The sequence below is a fragment of the Microtus ochrogaster genome, linkage group LG9 (assembly GCF_000317375.1).
Source record: "Microtus ochrogaster isolate Prairie Vole_2 linkage group LG9, MicOch1.0, whole genome shotgun sequence".
Lineage (NCBI taxonomy): Eukaryota > Metazoa > Chordata > Mammalia > Rodentia > Cricetidae > Microtus > Microtus ochrogaster.
Genome location: NC_022034.1, coordinates 40,669,176 through 40,687,993, shown reverse-complemented (window position 1 = coordinate 40,687,993; position 18,818 = coordinate 40,669,176). Strand labels below are relative to the sequence as shown.

At 39.2% G+C, this 18,818-nt stretch overlaps 1 protein-coding gene across 15 annotated transcripts in view; it reads left to right on the top strand.

The window, feature by feature from the left end:
- Window positions 1-18,818, top strand: part of Ptprk (protein tyrosine phosphatase, receptor type K) — a 539,194-nt gene that overhangs the window by 122,260 nt on the left and 398,116 nt on the right. For all 15 annotated transcript variants that reach the window (XM_013352406.2, XM_026787348.1, XM_013352405.2 and 12 more), the window contains exon 2: window positions 4,367-4,489. In XM_013352406.2, coding sequence (XP_013207860.1) covers window positions 4,367-4,489 — 123 coding nt within the window. The remainder of the gene's footprint in view (window positions 1-4,366; window positions 4,490-18,818) is intronic.

The following is an 18,818-nucleotide window of genomic DNA, read 5'->3' as shown; positions in this document are numbered from 1 at the left end:
TATATATATATAATTCCCCCATGGCTCAGACTTGCTTAAGGTCTCCAGAGTATTTTTGAAAAGCTAGGCTTCATGGCTGAAAATGTACCTTAGTCTGGTACTTGCTTAGCAAACATTAGTCCCAAGGTTGTATCCTCCAGGTCACAGACACTGGGTGTGTTATCTTGGGTCTATAATCCCTGAATCCAGGACAGGAAGGCTAGAGGATTCAGAGTTCAAGGACATCCTCACCTTAAACCGGAGTTTAAGGTCAGCCTGGGCTACAGGAGACCTTATTTCAAAACACCAGCAAAACCAACCAATCAAACAAGCAACCACTAGCAGCAACAGCAGAGTCAAAACCAAATAAGAAAACAACGACAAAAAAAAATTACACAAAGAATTCTGACTTTAGGTAGAATTTGAGTTTTGACAGTGATTTTTTGCATTTATTTATTTATTATTGTGTCTGCATGCATGTGTGCATGCGTGCGTGAGTGAATGTGTATGTATGTGTGTGTGTGTACATGTATATGTGCGTGTGCAAAAATTTGGGTAGTTGATTTTTGGCCTCTCCTAAAGCTTGCTGAATTAAGGTCAGGCCATCAGGCGTGGCAGCAAGCACCCTCACATTCTAAGCCTCCCAACAGTTTGAGTCTAACTCATTTTTCTCCTACATTTCAAGCGTCTCCATTCCCTGTTCTCTCATGCGCATGCCATGATCTTTAATAAATGCTCGAGAGTCATTCCACGCAGAACCCATGAGGCTTCATGCCTGCCAGAGGGACTATCAGCAATCATACCTTGTTGGGGACACGGTGTCACTTCAGTGGTATAATCCCAAGTTGTCCTTGTTCTACTGAAGAACAGTTCTGCTAACCTGGGTACAGAGTCCTTTATGTGGCTCACAGTGAGGTGAAAAGACACTTGTGATCATGAAGCTACCCCTTAACTGAGTGATCAGAGGGAGAGGAATCAGCATCTGAGATGTTCTTCGGGAGTAGTTCTCTACTGGAGTTCAACACCATCGTCCCCTCTGCTCGGGGGTGACTTGCAGCTCCCCCTCTGTTGCCTTATCATTAGGAGCTGACAGAATAACTGGAAACTGAAGGTGCCTCCTCTTTCATAGTTCTTCAGCAACAGAATGTTGTCATTCGTTACCAGTTCAGGTTTACCACTTGGTGTTCCTTCCAGCAGCTGAGCGAAACTTAACACTTATTAGGTATATTTTTGCTTATGAATTAGAGCTGTGGACACAAAATATGGCTCTTATTCCAAAAGGAGTGAGTTAATTTGGAGACACATGCACATAATTTGGAGGCTCAGGAGCATGAGCTGAATGTCATGCTCGGGTGTAGAAGTGATCGCATGAGCTTTTTATGGTCGTAGAACAAAGGACAGTCATGAGTCGATGCCTGTCCATCGATCACTACAAAGCAGGAACTCTCAGATTCCCCTGCCTCGGCCTTCCAAGTGCTGGGATTAAAGGTGTGTGCCACCATTGCTCAGAAACCAAGGCTTTTTAAGAGAAACGTTTAGAAAAGATTTAGGGTAGAAGGGACTAGAGGAGCCTAGGAAAAAGAGAGTATATTCCCGAGAGGTAGGATTGAACTTCTTTGTTGTAGGGAGTTCGCTTGGTTGTTCAGGCTGTTGAGCAGCTCAGGCCCAAAATAATCACACAGAAACTATATTATTTAAATCATGTCTTGGCCAATCACTTAAAAGTATTGCTAACTATCTCTTACATCGATTTTTAACCCATTTCCAGTATTTTACATTTTACCATGAAGTTTGTGGCCTACCGCAAGGTTCCAGTGTCTGTCTCTGGTGGGGCTACATGGCTTCTCTCTGACTCTGCTTCCATTCTCCCAGCATTCAGTTTAGTTTTCCCCACCTACCTAAGTTCTACCCTATCAGGCCAAACCATTTTCTTTATTAACCATTGGTATTCACAGCATACAGAAGGAATCCCTCATCGCTTCTTGAGAGAGCTACTGGCATTTTTTTCTTGGTGCATCCTTCCTTCCTTAGGTGTAACTTAGTCAACCTGATTTAGCGAGTACAGTCAATTCCTTTGGTTTCTTTAGAATTTTGATCATCTTGTTGTCACATGTATCATTCTGTTTTATTCACTGGCCTAGAGTTATTATTATTGAATCTTATTTCCTGTCCTTTTCACTTCATCTTAATTTCACTGGCCTTAATCTTAAGTCAGAAACTCACATTACAAAGCGGAATGTGAAAATGTGCTAACGCAGGTTTATAAATATGCTTTCCATGTAATAAGTAGGTCTGTGGTTCCTCTAGGATTAGAACTTATCGTAAAATAGAATTTGAAGATTATCTTCAAGGAGTTTTCTTATCATTCAAGTCAAAGCTGATCAGTTAATGATTTCAAGATCCCTTTGACACATTTCTGGTACAGTGGTGATAAGTAATGTCAACCCCCTTTTTCTGTATAGCTGTTCCCCCTGTTACTATTAATCTGAACACTGAAGTCTAAAATTAACCATGTCTATGAGGGGCAGCAATTACAGCTGTTCGTCTTCCAAATGAGTCAATGTGATTTCCACTGATAGTTTAAATTTATGTACAGTGGAAGCCCAGACTTACATAAAGGGCAGTGGGGTCTTCTCAGGCCTACGTTGCAAAGCAGTAAGTCTTTTGGGGCTTTGATAGTGAATTCTATCTGTGAGGAAAACTTTTTCCCTTGGGATGTAAAGATGCATGTCCTAGCAACCTCCTTTTTTAAGTTTTAAATGAATTAAATTAATTCTAAGTGAAGCTAATTTCAAATGAAAAGTACGTCATCTTTCACAAATACCTGTGCAACAAAGGTCACTTTTAGCATGTTCAAAAGGCAATGTTAGGTGTTCCAGCTGTTGGGCTGTGGGTTATAGTGGAGGATTACTGTAGTCAGAGGAAAGATGCGAGGAACCCAGTGTACTCTGGTTTTGAGAAAGGTTTTGGGGTTGTGGAGCTCTTTGTCTTTTACAGTTTTGTTTTTGATGCAGTTGCTCTCTGTCATTGCTGGAATGGTGTCTTTCAGTCACAGCCAAAGTGACGAACTTTTGATTAGGAGAGAGGCGAATTTAATGGTCTGAGGTTTACCACCTGTTAGCTGTTACTGCCTGCCTTAGCAGTCCCCAAGTTTCTCCAGTGGTCTCCATGGAAACTAAGCAAATAAGCCACTTGAAAGGAGGCAGGTTATTGGTTTTTCTCATTAAAGCCACTGCTAGATTTTCATTAGTCGTAATCCATTTTCTTTCCAGATTAGACATACCGGCCACTTATTTTCCGATTTGAGTAAACCCTATACGTTGACTTGTGTACCCTTTGTAGATGAGCTGAGAAGCACATGTAATCATTTTCCCCCTGCTATATAGTCACATCTGAAAGTAAACAAGAGAGGCCGAAAAATGGCCGATGTGAAAGGGGAAAGGCCACTCGCTTCTGTAAAAATCAGGCCATTGAGCAAAATGGAAGTCTGAGCGTGGGAACAGACTAAAATGATCTGTTTTGTATTTCAATTTCCCCCACTTTAAAATTGTAAGCTGCGGTTGAAAATAATATAAATATTGTACAGAAGAGTCAACCCCAGACCTCCAGCACTATTTTGACCTCAATAAACTTGTGTGTTTGATTTGCTATAGTAGACAGCGTAGACACCTTTTAGGTTAAGGCTTAAATTCAAACTTCACTGTTTTGAATTTGTGCTGCAAAGAAAGTTTTCACACTCCCAGCCCCCTTTGTAATAAGGCTGTCAACACTGTTTAGATTGTAGTTTTATAAATTGAAGTAAAGACTCATTATATATAATGTGTGTGTGTCTTTTCTTTTTTTTTTTTGGGACAGGGTTTCCCTGTGTAGCTTTGGAGCCTGTCCTGGAACTAGCTCTGTAGACCAGGCTGGCCTCAAACTCACGGAGACTTGTCTCCTCTGCTTTCTGAGTGCTGGAATTAAAGGTGTATACTACCAGGCTGAGCATATATATATGTGTGTGAGTGTGTTTGTATGTATGTGTTTATACATATATGTCATTTTTAAAAGGCATATATATAAATATATGATTAATTTAAAAATCACATAACACACACACACACACACACACACACACACACACACACACACACACACACACGAAAGCTTCAAAGCTTAAGCTTTCCTTTTGGAGCTCAGCCCAGTAGAATGTACTGAGGTTTCTATTGGTATTGAATTTTTCGTAAGAGTAGTGCCAACAGAATATCACTAACAATTAAGATCACACGTATCATGGCAATTACATATTTCACCCTTAGCACTTGCTTCTTCAGGTGCTTTTCTCACATGGAGAAAATGTGTGTAGAATGTAATCGAATGCAATAATGTTCCTCCCTTCCTTTTCTAGGTGGCTGTACTTTTGATGATGGGCCAGGAGCCTGTGACTACCACCAGGATTTATATGATGACTTTGAATGGGTCCATGTCAGTGCGCAGGAACCCCATTACCTGCCCCCCGAAATGCCTCAAGGTAAGCTGTGTTCTCCTAACTCAGTGTTCAGGGAATAGTTTTAGACTAAACAGTATTTTCTTACTTTTTATCTAATTTATTATTATTGGTACTTCAAATCTAATTTATTATTATTGATCCTTTTGGTAACATCTAAAAATCTTAAAATACTCTTTACCTCTTCCTTAATAGTGTTTTATATCGTCTCCTCTATTTTTCAAGAATTCTTATTACATCTTTCTTTTCACTTTGGAGAAACATTTGTAACTTTGTAAACATTGCTTTTACTCCCTTAATAAGAAGTCAAAATTACTAAACCTGGAAAAAAATCACAGAACAAGCAAAATTTAAAGGAAAAATATAGTGAAGTTTAGTTATTTGGAATATCTTCGATTATATTTCACTTGGTCCAGGTAGACTGTGGGCAAGCCTACAATAGCCTATGATCAGGAGAGAAATTGTCTCCTTCACCCCCAGAATATGTGTACATTACTGGCTCTGTAGAGAGACACCCTGGAGTCAAAACTACCAAGCTGAGATGTTTTCTGAGTAGATTTTGTACCAACAAGGCAGAGGCCTGTTCTTTACCTAGAACTTTTAGGGATTGATATTTGATTTTTGTTGTAGTGTATTTCCTGATTGTTTCGGACTGGTCATGTTTTTTTTGTGATCTGTGAAAACCACATCAAGTTGTATCATATCAATATGTATCTTCCACATAATAAATTATGGGACTAGTTTTTCTTTCAGTTCTACATATTAATTCTAAATTGTGTATTTAACAGTAATTTGATTAATTATAAAACCAGAAAGAAACATAAAATTTGAATCACGATACCTAAATGAACAAATGATCTTTAGAAAGAAACAAATAATTATATATAGAATATGTATGTATAAGAGATCACATTCCTACATTATGCTATGAATCATTTAACTGATACATTGATTTTCTATTAATAATTTCTTTGCGAGTATAATTTTAGTATTTTATTATAATTAAAGATAGTTTAAATTGATTTCTTTTCCTACAAATTCATAATGTCCTCCATAATTGATAGTGAATTTTAAACATCACCATTTTAAGTGCAAAATATCAATTCTGGTTACTGATTAAAAAAAAATCTTGCTAGTTCATATGATTCATAGAAACAAAGGAAAAACCATTGATGATTATCAGCAGAATGTGATAAATAGTCAAAGCAAATAAAATAAAACCCAGAACATGGATCTCTAATGAGGACGGTAAATAAATACAGTGAATATATTCTTTGGAAATATTTTGTATGGTTCTATTCTGTGCTGGGGGCCTGGATTAGGTCCACTTTTTATTTTGAACTGTAGCATTCCCTGGCTGAGTAAGCAAATGGTTATTTTGTGGTTAGACTAAGGCATAATCTTCTTTGTGGAGGAATACACTGATGGGCAGTCTTTCGTGGACAACCTTGTCTTCTTCAGCTTGACCCTGACACTTTGGCAGACTCCCTGCATCCTGTGTGTTGGTTTGCATTCTTCTTTCAAAGCCACATAAATTATTATTCTGGCTGCTTTTGATTAAAGAAACCACTGTAAGTTTTCACTTGAGTTTTCTCAGTGGTATATTTAGACTTAATATTTCATGTATATTAAAAAGGTGGGCCTGAATGCACACGTTTTGACTGTTTATCATCAGAGAATAATCAGAAAGACGTTGATTTATGGAAATGTTGCCATTACTAATTGCTATTGATGGTGGGTAATGAGTGCTGAAGAGAATGTTCAGATGACCTTGTTGGCTCACCTTTCACACAATTACTTAATCGCTGGTTACAGTAAAGGATGATATGCACTGAAAATGAAAGTGTTTGAAATTCAGCCATATCCTCCAATTAATAGCACATTAAATAATTAATCATGCAAAGGAGGGAAAAGGTCACGAATACTTTTCTCTTCAGAACGTAACTTCGTGTAGTCTGAGGAGAAGTGAGAGAGGTCTTGTGTTGTGTGTTCCTTTAATTTCTTTTCTATGCCTGTGAGTGTACGCATGGGCTCACATGCCCATGAGTATTTGTGCTGGTGGGGGCAAGAGGACGATCCTAGGTGCTGCTCCTCAGGAGCGCTCCACCTTAGTTTGAAGACAACCAATTCACCTGGAGCTTGCATAGCTGGCCTGTCTGTCTGGCCAACCTGAATCTTTCTGTCTCACTCTCTTTCTTTTGCCTTAGAAATTTTAAGAGCCTTATCCTTGTTCAGCATGGTGAGATAGACAGAAGTAAGGTCTCACACTTGAATGGCAGGCACATTCCTGACTGAAGGATCTACCTAGTCCTACTCAGTTCTTTTTACAATGTGGTTCCCTCCCCATTTTCTTTCTGATATTCTTTTAAAGAGCCAACTAAGCATTAATCTGTACATATATTGGCAAAGTGGACATAATTAGACTTACTAAATTTTATCATCCCATTTTGGCAAGTTGGCTGAGCTGTTAAAAGCACTTGTTCTTTGAGAGGACAGGGATTTGGTCCCTAGCACCCACAGGCAGTTTGCAATTGTCTGTAACTCTAGTTCTAGGCAATCTGATGTCTTCTTCTGACCTACATGAGCAACAGGCAAGTACATTGACCATGCACATATATATGTATGTAAAACATTCATATACATAAAATAAAATAATCTATTTAAAATTTTTAAATGACCCATCATTTCTTTTGCACACAGATATGTAGGCTTGCTGAAGATTTCATTTACTGAAAATACATAAACAGAAACAAAAGACACAGCCAAGGCAACCATCTGTGCCCTGTGTCTGACGAAGTCTGTCTGTGTGAGACAGACATGGTATTGAACCTTCTGAGGTGCTTGGACATTGTTAATTATTGACTTTTTAAATTGGCCTTCACAGGGGGGAAAAAAGGTGACTCAACAGTTTGAAATAACAAGGTAAAAATAAAGAAAATAAGGAATTAACTTCTTGCGAGAAATATGCTACTTTTAGTGACTGCTTGCCATATTCCAGAGCAGTTCTTAGCTTGTTAGATGACAATAATAATGACAAAAAGGACCATTAGCTGTTTGAAAATAACATGCAGAAGAATGAACGCTTCATAAATGTGCCCTGTAGCCAAAAGTCATATGAAAATAGGAAAAGCGACTCGTCAGTGAAAAGCTAAGTCTAGCCGTAATGAGAAGCCATGGCACCCCTCTGACACCAGGTGTAGCTGACAAGAATACAGAGTAAGGGAAAGCCTCTTAGGCTACTGTGGACGGTAAATCTGCATAGCCACTTTGTACAGCCTAATGGCCAGCTAATCCATTCTTGGATATGAGCCCAGAAGAACTGAGTACATGTGTTCATTCAAGGAATGTACGGCTGTATATAGTACCGATGTTCTTAATCGTTCCAAGATGAAGACAGCCTGAATTCTTGTCAGTAGTACAATGTACCAAAGCGTGGGAGTGTGCTTGTGTGATGAAATCACACCACAATGTGAGGGAATTGACTCGTGCTGTGCATAGCAATATTGATGAATTTCACAAGCATCAGCAGAAAATGAACTCAGGCCCAAGAGTAGAGACTGTATTTTACCTCCTTAAATTTCAAAAATAGGTCAGCTGCTTGACGAGTTAGATGTCTGTGTGGTAGTGCTTGCATTGGGAGAGGCTTGAAGGAGACAGCCGGATGCTGGATACCCTGGGTAGTTATCGATCTGGGTGGCACTGCTCTCTGTTCGGAAATTACTGAGCTCCTGGTGGTAAGTTGTTTTTTTGTCTGTATCTTACGAGTTAGTACAGAGTGACAAGTAAGTAAGACCCATTTTCACAAAAATGCTGTTGAGAAGCTGGAATAATAATTATAATGTTGTAGGTTAGCGAAAGAGATTCTCCAGGAGACGTCAGATAGTAATCACTTTTGCCACCCTTGATCGCAGCCTGCATTCATCTTTGGGCTTGTGTTTTTTGTTTTTTTATTTTTCCAGTTATCTTTTCACCAAATTCTTGGCCATTTGTTCATCGTCCAAAGGGTGAGGAGCTTCCTGGTTGTCTTGGAACTCCTCTTCGGTTCTCATAATTCAACAGTCTCTCACTAGGTCAAAATGCTTGTTGTGGAAACATGAGGACCCATGTCCCTGGTACCTACATAAAAAGTTGGGCCTGGCTTTATGTGACTGTAACCCCAGAATTGGTGATGGAGACAGGCAAATCCTGGGAGGTTCCTGTCCTACTAGCCCAGCAGATACAGTGAGCTTCAGGTTCAGTGGGAAACCCTATCTATATCATTGAGAGTGACAGGAGCAGACCCTGGGTGTCCCTCTATGACTTTTGCTCAGGTGCACCCACCCTCAGCCCACCCCATACTCCCCACCACCACCGTACACCATGCAAACACACCACTCAAGTAAATAAAGATTTTGGTCATTATTTCAGAGAGCTTTTCCCTCTTCTTAAAGAAAACAACCCAGTGACAGTTTTTGTTTCTTAAACATTGTCATGACTAATTCTAATGTGATCAAAAGATTGTAATTATTCAGTAAACTTTTGCACTTATAAGTGATATCATCTATGTGGAATATGTTCAAATACTATTTATTAGTTAGTACAGAGGGAGAGCCACCACTGTCTTTTCCTCATTTGCCAGGCTAATAGCAGTGTTCCACTCGGAGACCTGTTACATTAATACAGAAGAGAAGCCCCAGAGTGTGTGAACAATGGACAGAACTAGAAATTGTTCTTTGATTTTATACACATTTATGTCTGTGATCTTGACTGTCAAGGTTTCTTTTGTGCTTATGACCACATGAAACAAATGTATTTGTCCATTTGACTATCTGTTCTGCTGTAGACCAGAGAACGAGGGGTGTGATTGACATATCAATACATTTCACTTTCTCTCACTGAAATTGTAACGGCTTTTTCCTTTGAACATGTTTCTCTGAAATGATTAATTACATTTTACTTTAGAGTCTCTAGAGTATCCATTTGACAGTGTTTCAAATTATGACTACATTAGATTCTACCTTCAGCTTTCTTTTTTCTACTACTAATATAAATCACTGCATGGAGTTTTTAACTTAAACTGCACATACTGTATGCTATAAAAAAATAAAAGTTCTATTTCTGACTAACCAGAATTCTGAAGGAGGAAACCATTTCTCTCTCTTGTAAAACTTAGCAAGGTGTGATTCAATAGTTTATGGCCTTACAATTTAGAAAACAGATGAAATTATGCAGGAGAGGTACAGAGGTTAGCAATGCTATGAAACGAGCCTTTGCATTAACTTGTTGCCTTTAAAAATGAGTCTTCATTTTCTTAGTTTTAAGCGTGATTTATTAGCCAGGTTGTTAAAATAGAACTTACATACTTCAGATACTTATTTGGTGAGCTTCCTTCTGCTTGCGTATTCAAGAGGAACATGCTCATGAGTCCCGGGTTTGGTACTTTCTTCTGCTGGTGTGATGTGGAGAAAGTGGACACTTTGATGTCTGCAGTTAAATACACATGACAGAATTCATGGGGGAACTTAATGATCTTAGTCTGTCATCACTCCGGCTCCATCAAGGTAGTCACTATGAGGAACACTTAGAGACTTTAAGACTAGGGCATTAAGGAAAAGTTGGAAACTGTTTTTGCTAGCTCAGACTCTTTCATATATGCATCTAAGAGATGAAAGTTAGCTCTCAACTGATAGATTCCTGAGTTTTTTTTAGGAAATCTCTCTTTCCCTCCCTCTCCCCCTACCTCTCTCCCTCAGTCCCTCCTCCCTGTATCTGTAAGTGTGCGTGTGTATGCCCAGCTGTGTATAAAGGTGAGAGAGTCCAAGGACCACCGCGGGTGTCAGTGCCTTGTTTGAAACAAACTCTCTGTTGGTTTGCTGTGTTTGTCAGTGTAGCTGGACCCTGAACTTCTAGGATTTGAATCTTTCCACCTCCTTCTGGCCAGAAAAGGCCTGGGATTAGAGACCTCCTGCATTCCACTTTATGTAGGTCTGGAGATCCAAACTCCACTCCCAATGCTTGCATGAGAAGTGCTCTATCCATTGAGCCATCATTGCCGCAGCTTCATATACAATTTTTTAATCCTCCTCAGAGCCCTATAAAACGTGTGATGTTGAGAGGAACAGAGGGAGTCACTTGCTTAGAGATAATTAGGACAGATCAGTAATTTGTCACAATACCGCCTTGCTCTTACGTCGTTACAGCCAGACTGACACATTTCCTTGACCCCAGCATAGATACTTAAGTCTACTGTACAGTGTTACTTATTTTATTTAATCTACATTGGCTTTCTACTGTTGTTGGAGTGAAAACCACACACCGTTTGTATTTCTATCTCTTCCTCTCCTAGAGAAATATCTTCAAGGATTCGCTGTAGCTAGAATGACTATTGAGCTTTAGAGTTTCTTCCCAAGATGTTCATCCTTTGGGGTGAGACTTTGCCCTTTCATGTATTCACCTTTATGTTATTTTTAGTTATTTGATGAACACTTTGCATCTGTCGGCCCGAGCAACCTTAAAAATACACATTATCTGCTGTGTCATTAGAGCATGCGTGCTAGAAGAAAAAAGCCAAGGACTCACCGAAGGCATCTGAGTAAAGTCAGGGTTTGGAAATCATTTTAAGCCGTTGTTTACAGTGGTCTATTTTAGGACAAGAATTACGGGCTTATTTCAGTGTGCCCATCCAAACCTTGTCATCAGTATGTCTGTTGGTGTTTTTGCCTTGAGCGCAGCAGACAAGATAGTTTACCACATTGGAGTTGCTTATTAAAAACACCAAAAGTTGGAGGCAGGGTGAAGTGAGGAGGGGAAAGGGTGTCACGGAGCACTTGAAGGATAAACCACCAACGAATGGCTACTTTTTAATGCAAGGATTATTACCTTTATGGACATAAATGCAGCATGAAGAATGTCTAAATTATAGGGAACAGAAATGGCATGCTGAGACAGGGCTTTCTTCCTGCTATTTCAGGTACATGATATATCTAAGTTAGATATGCTCCAATGTATCTCACAGGGGGAAAGCAGTTCAGTATTAAAAGAGAGATAGAGAGAGAGAGAGAATTATACTGGTGTCCCTACTAGAGAGTGTCCAACTTCCTACATGAATTACAGATAAGAATACAGAGTCAATTTCAGAGTCCATGCGTTCATCTTTAACATTTACCTCTAGAATCAATATGTAGTCCAGTGAAACAAAATTACTTTTCTTGGGATGAGGGTGACTCAAGCTATGGTTATGACCTTATATGTTACCTTTCTAAAAATAAACTTGTCTCGTGATACTGGTGCCTATCTGAGCTTGAGAGCTTATTAGCTTCCGAACACAGGAAGGACTACCTGGAAATAAAGAGGTGTCAATGGAACAACAAATTAAATAGTTCAGACAGTGATTTTGTAAAACTCTATGTGAAATTAAGATGTTCACCATAGCATGGTGCACTATATGTTCATATGCTAAATTACATCCAAATGCTCTGCTATCATGAAAGACTGTTGGCCTTCATGTCTAATTTCCTCGGAGACAATGGTTGTGTTATTTTTAAGGGTTCTTACCTCTTCCCTAAAGAGGAAATTATTGACTAAGAAAAATTTCTCAACAAAATCTTCATGTTTTCTATGTTTAAAGCCCTTGGCAGATTAGAGTGGTCTATAAGATCATAACTCTTCACTTAGCAACATAGACTAAGAAAACGCTGGTGGCTTTTTGAAGGGCCGTGAGAAACATGTTTAATAAGACAGTTTCAGAGAATTCACTAGTTACTCATGGGTTTCTTGATTCCCCACCGAGTTCTTTAATATGTAAACAGAAGTTACTGTCCTGCCCTGCCAATCCAGCAACCATTCCGTCCCAACAAAACACACAGAGGCTTATATTAATTGTAAACTGTTTGGTCTTTTAGCTCAGACTTATTATTAACTAGCTTTTACAACTTAAATTAACCCATAATTCTTGTCTATGTTCGTCACATGGCTTGGTAGCTTTTATCAGAGAGGCATTTCATCTTGCTTCCTCTGTGTCTGGGTGGCGACTGCACACTGAGTCTTTCCTTTTCCCAGAATTCTTCTTGTCTGGTTGCCCCACCCATATTTCCTGCCTGACTATTTGCCAATGAGCATTTTATTAAACCAAATACAAATGACAAAATTTTACAGGTTACAAAAGCATTATCCCACAGCATTAATACTTGCTTATTCATTAAGTACGAAACAGATTGGGCAACTGTGTGTGTATGTGTATTTGCTTATGATGTCTGTATGTGTGCACGCCTATGTGCACAAGTGCATGTATGTACATGTCTGTGGAGACCAAAGGTCAGTGGTGTTTTTCTTTAAACCTTACTCTTAGTTTTCTTCAAAGGTTTATTTACATTTATTTTATGTGCATGATTTTTTTTTTTTCTGCTGCATGCATTCTTGTTCACTGCATGCATGCCATGCCTGGTGCTCATGGAGACCAAAGAGGATCTCAGGGTTTTTTTTTTTATTATTATTATTTTTTGTGATGTTGCAAGGGAAGTGAACCTGGGTTCTCTGTAAGAATAACAAGTGCTTTTAATTGCGGAGCTCTCTCTCCAGCCTTATCATTTTAGCTTTTGAGAAAGTGTTTTTCTTTACCTGGAGCTTACCAATTTGGCAAGACTAGCTGGTGTCATCAAGTTCCAGGCATCATTTCTTCTTTCTCCATTCTTCAGCGTGAACTCCACTAATGACTTTATTTTTATTTATTTATCTTTTTTTTTTTTACTTATTTTCTTGGGAGATTGAAATTAGGTCCTTGTATTTTTGTGAAAAGTACTCTGCTATATGAATAATATTCCTTGTCTTGGGCATGGCAAGTTGATATTGAAAAAGCCTATTTTGAGTATAATTCTTATTCTTGCTCTATCAGTCTCTTGTCCATCCAAAGATATACCATCTAGCCTAATTGGTCCATATATCTCATGTTTGAGTGTATGTCAGTCAGTGTATGCTAAGAGGAGGATGAGCTCCTCGTTGTTGACTTTCCTTCTGGATCCCTCCCCTGCCTGTAATGGAGCTCAGGCTGAATACAATGTCCCTTTACCCTAATGCACATAGCCAGGCAGATGTTATTGGAACAGCAGTAGGGTCAATGTTGTGTACAGAAGGAGCAGGCAGCTATGATCGAGTGTGGTAGGATGAATCTGGAATTACAATTTCAACATCTCATTTCAAACCTTAAAAAAACTACATATTTTTCTATTAAGATGCTTAAAAGAACAGATTGAAAACTTCATGCCTATTTCAAGGACTTCACCCACGTAATTTCTAAGTGTAAATGTGTTCTATCTCCTGAAATCAAGTCATATCACTTGGCAGGAATTGGCCTTTCTTGGTGTCACTAGGAATCCATGAATTAGACTAGGCACTATTCCTGCTTGCTGTAAGGACTTTATGGGTATTCCATGCATGAATACTGTCTTTGTCCTTTTTGGAGGCTTATCATTCCCATTTTGGTCAGAATATCGTGCTCCATAAAACACAAACACTTCAGCTGCACAATTGGCTGTCTTGTTATATTTGTGCTAAGGAGAAGGCAGACTCTTAGGGTACCTGTTCTGTTAAACATCTTGTCATTGAAAGTTTTTGAAAAACAAAATCTGAGTAAGAATTACATATTTTTATTTTTGAAGGGTTACTTTAAAAAGTCAGTGTTTTTATTGAAGATTAATGAGAAGAATGAAGAACTTTGTCAGAAATCCTTTAAATAAAAACAATTACTATCCACTCTATACAAGGCCCTGATTTGGATCCTTTTGTTGTTGTTGTTGTTGTTGTTGTGTGTGTGTGTGTGTGTGTGTGTGTGTGTGTGAGAGAGAGAGAGAGAGAGAGAGAGAGACACACACACACACACACACACACACACACACACAGAGAGAGAGAGAGAGAGAGAGAGAGAGAGAGAGAGAGAGAGTTTTTATATACACAGATGCACGCGTGTGCACATGCCACTACACCACTCCCCTAGTAATGTCCCCAAAGATATGGTACCCAGGTTTTGTTTGTCAGTTGTCAGTTCCCAAAGTTATATTTAAGTTATCCTTAGTTTTGTGTTTGGAGACGGAAGTCTGTTCTTTGAGGCTGACTTTCTGGGGCCTGTGGCTCTGCCCTGGGAAAGTCTGACTGATACGTAAGTGACTTCAGCTGCCTGTTGGAGTGAGGCTTGCTATTGAAGACACCCTAGTTAGCAGTACAGGCCCGTGGTAGAGGACTCAGCATGTGGCACCTCCCGTGTAGAGAGAAGCTTCAAGCAAATGTGGTGGAATGCAGAAACCAGGAATTGATTAATTACCACAATTAATTACCATCAGCGTGAAGAGCAAAAATACCAGGGCAGAGGCTTAGCTATTCCGTCTTCATTTTATTTCTGTTTCCTCGAAGCTGAGACTACATGCAGAGTTTTTGGGTATCTACAGATAGCCAAAAGTTTTTTGTATTTGGATTATGTTAGTCATATTTTTTTTTAAATTTATTTTTCTTTTATTTTTGAGGCAGGGTCATACTATGAAGCCTTGACTGGCCTGGAACTCACTATGTAGACTAAGTTGGCCTTGAACTCTGAAATCTGACTTACCTTTGCTTTCCAAGTGCTGGAGTTAGAGGTGTGTACCACCATAACCGGTGAGAAACTTATTTCTACACTAATAAAAATTTCCTGAGAAAATTTAATATGCTTATTGAATGTGTCTAACGTGACGCTCTTCAGCCTGCATAGCTCTTACAGGAGTGTGGCGTGATGACATTAATGACAAATGTCACTTGTTAGCATTCTGGTTTACTTCAGGTATGAAATGGAGTCTTGGTGGCTGACCAAAGTACTTGAGAAATGCCGATGACATTACATATACGATGCTAAGAAAGCAATTTTTCATAATGGGCAACCTATGGGCCACATGTACAGACAAGTAAAGGTTGGAAGGACAAAGGAGAAGAGGAAACAAAAGCCTGGGCTCTCGTGTTTATTGTTTCAGTGTTGTGTAATCCTCATGTTAAGACTGTAAGGGCAAAGGTTGGTTGTCTACACAGGCTTGCATTCCTCTTACTGGATACTCAGTGTCTTTCCTATGTGCCCACCTTGGGAACAAGTCCAGTGTGCTCCCGTAACTGCTTGCTGGTGAATTTAGGGGCAGATCTGAAAAGATAACTTAAAAATCTTAATTGTATTGTGGCTTTTTAAAATGTACAACCAGAAAATTAAACAGCAGTATTTTAAAAAATGAAAAAGAAGTCCCTATGACAGTTTAAGCAAAACCCAATCTATATAATTAGGCTCTGGACCTTCAACGTGCCAACCTCTTGAGATTTTTATCTCACTGAATTTTGTGTTTTTTCTTGCAAAGAAGGCTGGAGAGTGACCACAGAGGGTTAGCAAGTTGACTAACACTGTGGCCTATATGCCCAAGAACCAGGGAGAGGATGAGACTTGGGGAGGGAGCCCCAGGTGAAGTAGAGGGAAGGACTAAGTTAATCCAACTTGGATAAAAGCTTTTGAAGGAAACCCATTGCTTTTCTCCAAAACTGTCCTTTGCACATATTAGATTTCAAAGCAAATAAATTTCTTTCTGAAAACTTTTTTTAAAGAAATTTTTTTATATTGTGCGACTTTCATCTTTGTCTAATTTCTTTCATATTGTGAAGCAGAGACTTTCTTGAATGATAGCCACGCTCTGTTTTCCTTGCCCTCCCGTCTTATTTAGTTTACAAGAATTCTACTTACATTTGTTCCTGAAAGTCGGATGTTCTCGGTGCATATATTAACAGTAGTGAGATTTCTATGATGACAAGAACACTATTATTTTTCTCCCTCATTTGTGTTGTTTACTACTGCATTGCCCTCTCATCTCCAGTCTTCTAAGTGAAATAAAATTTCAAATAGGTTCTATTTCAAATAGGTTCTATTTCTAACGGAAACATTCATGATAAAGAGGTAGGTGGATGGTCTTGTCCTGGATGTGACCACAGCTCCAGGGGGAATACACACTGAGGTCTCCCCACAAGTCCTGTTTCATTATGGAAACAGTTTTGTTGAGTTTTAACAGAACAAAGAGAGTTGTGTATCAAGACTTTGCAAAGTATCTTGATAGAAACGTCAGAGAGGCAAGTTCCAGCAGGCTGGGGTCTCTCTCTTATAGGCCTCAGATGCTCCTGATAACAGACAACCTTAGCTTTGGGCTAGGAGGAAGCCACTGGTCTGGTAAGTTAACAGATTCCGCACCTTTTTTATCTGTTAGCCACAGGGTGTTAGTTCCCGACACAGAGGTGGGCAAGGATGGCTACTCAGCGCTGTAAACTAGTGTGAGATGAAGTCTAATTAGGCTTTGGATCTGCTGCATTCCCAGCTCGCCACATTACTGCCTTTCTAATCAATTCATCGGTCTTTGCAGATCAGCTTCTTTTCAGGCATTCTCACTCACAGTCCAATGCTTAAACTATTTTCCTTCAATAAGCATTGCTGTCTTATTTCAAGACCGCTTTCTATGAAAGCTTGAGACAGTGTAAGAAAAGTGGTCTTGATTCTTTTTAAATCTTACTGAATTTTGAGTCATACCATGTCAGGAAGACTGGAGTGTGGTGGCAAAGAAGTTGCCAGTTGCTTTGTCTGAACAACATTGCTGGGTGTTATGTAATGTGCACGGCCTCTTCGTAGTCACTCTTAGTATTTCAAAATAGTGATGATATTTGGATATTATTTCTTCTTTTCCCTGCCCCTCCCCTTCTTCTTTGCTGGGAGCACTGAATTTGGTGGCATTTTTCCTACCACTGAGCAACACAGTCAGCCCCCTGTTAGCTGTGTTTGAAGCCGAATCTGGTAGCACATGCCTTTAGTCTCAGGCCTCAGGAGGCAGGCAGATGGCAGCCTGGTCTACAGAGCAAGTTTTAGGATAGCTACATAGAGAACAAAACAAAAACAAAAATCAACAAAAAAGTAATGACACGGTATCATTATTGACTTCGATTCATTTTAAACTGAGTGGTGGTGACTCAGGCCAGTTTGGTCAAGGACAGCCAAGGCTTGAAAAGAAAAACAAAACAAAACAAAACAAAAGCGTGCAAGTATTTACTTATGTAACAAATAACAATCGAAGGAACCTCAAAACCTTTGAAATGTGAATGAGCTTTTATCAACCTTTCCTCCCACAATAGCCTGTATTAGTTACCTCAGAATTGGGATTCTTTTCAATACCTTAAAATATTGAATGGCAAAGGAAGAAGTTGTGCATTTTCCATCAAGGTTTTAATTTAACTGTAGTGGAAAATGATAATGCTATTACCCCATTGTTTGTGTTTATGCGTTTTCCGCCTGTTACCTGACATCTCATCTTCTGTCTAGAGTTCGCTGTGGTTAGCTGGGTACCACTGACTTTTTAATCCTATTACTCCATTTTAAAATTGAAGACCAGGCTGCCTGTTGCTATCCTGTGTCGCTATCCACTGCTGAAGGTCACATTTCTCTGTAGTCATGATAGTACATCTTTTTTGTTTCTCTCAGTGATCAGTCTGGATGTTTTCTGACTAGAACAATAATAGTGGTCCAAAGATGCTTGGGACTTTTTAGCTTCTTTTCTGTGTGCAGGAATTGAACAACTACAAGAACGAAACATCATCAGAGTGGACTGAACAGAGAAACAACGGCTGCTCTGAAGCCTTCACTGCCCGTTTGTAGCAACACAGATTATGTGTGTCTGGAGAGACAGCACATTGTAATGGCATACCCCCCTCTGTGCTCACTGCCTATTTCGATGGTTGAACTCCCCCATCTTCATAAAAGTCACTTGAGAGTTAGAGTAGTAGAAAAACCTTAACTTAATAAACCTACCACATCTAAGAGATCATTCAGACCATTGGCAATCTTTCTTTTATTTTATTAAAATAACAGTGTATAAGTAAGCTGAAAGAGGAATTAGATTAACCCTCTTTTGAGTTCAGGTTATATTGTTTGGGCTTTTATTAGGACATTTAACCTTTCTGAACTTCCATTCTGCCCTAAGTAAATTAGAAATAAAACGATTCATATTTGTTCTCTAATTTTGTTGCAGCAATAAAGCCCGGGTATTTGTGCAACATCTGTCATGGTCTAGCGTGCAGTTGTTTTGTGATAAATCTTATTCACCCTTTCCCCATTGGCCCCAAGGTGACATGGCTAGTTAGTGATCTCATTAATCTGTAAGAAATTGATTTGAATTCCTCTCACTTTAGCGCAGAATAGTGTACTTGTCCATTATGCTTTTTCAGTGCACCATTAGGAATTATTTTATGTCCAATTTAGATATTATCCTGTCCACGTGATTTCGACCACATACAGGCACCTTGCACTGAGACTCCTAATGATGCCTGAAAATGAGGCGGTATCTGA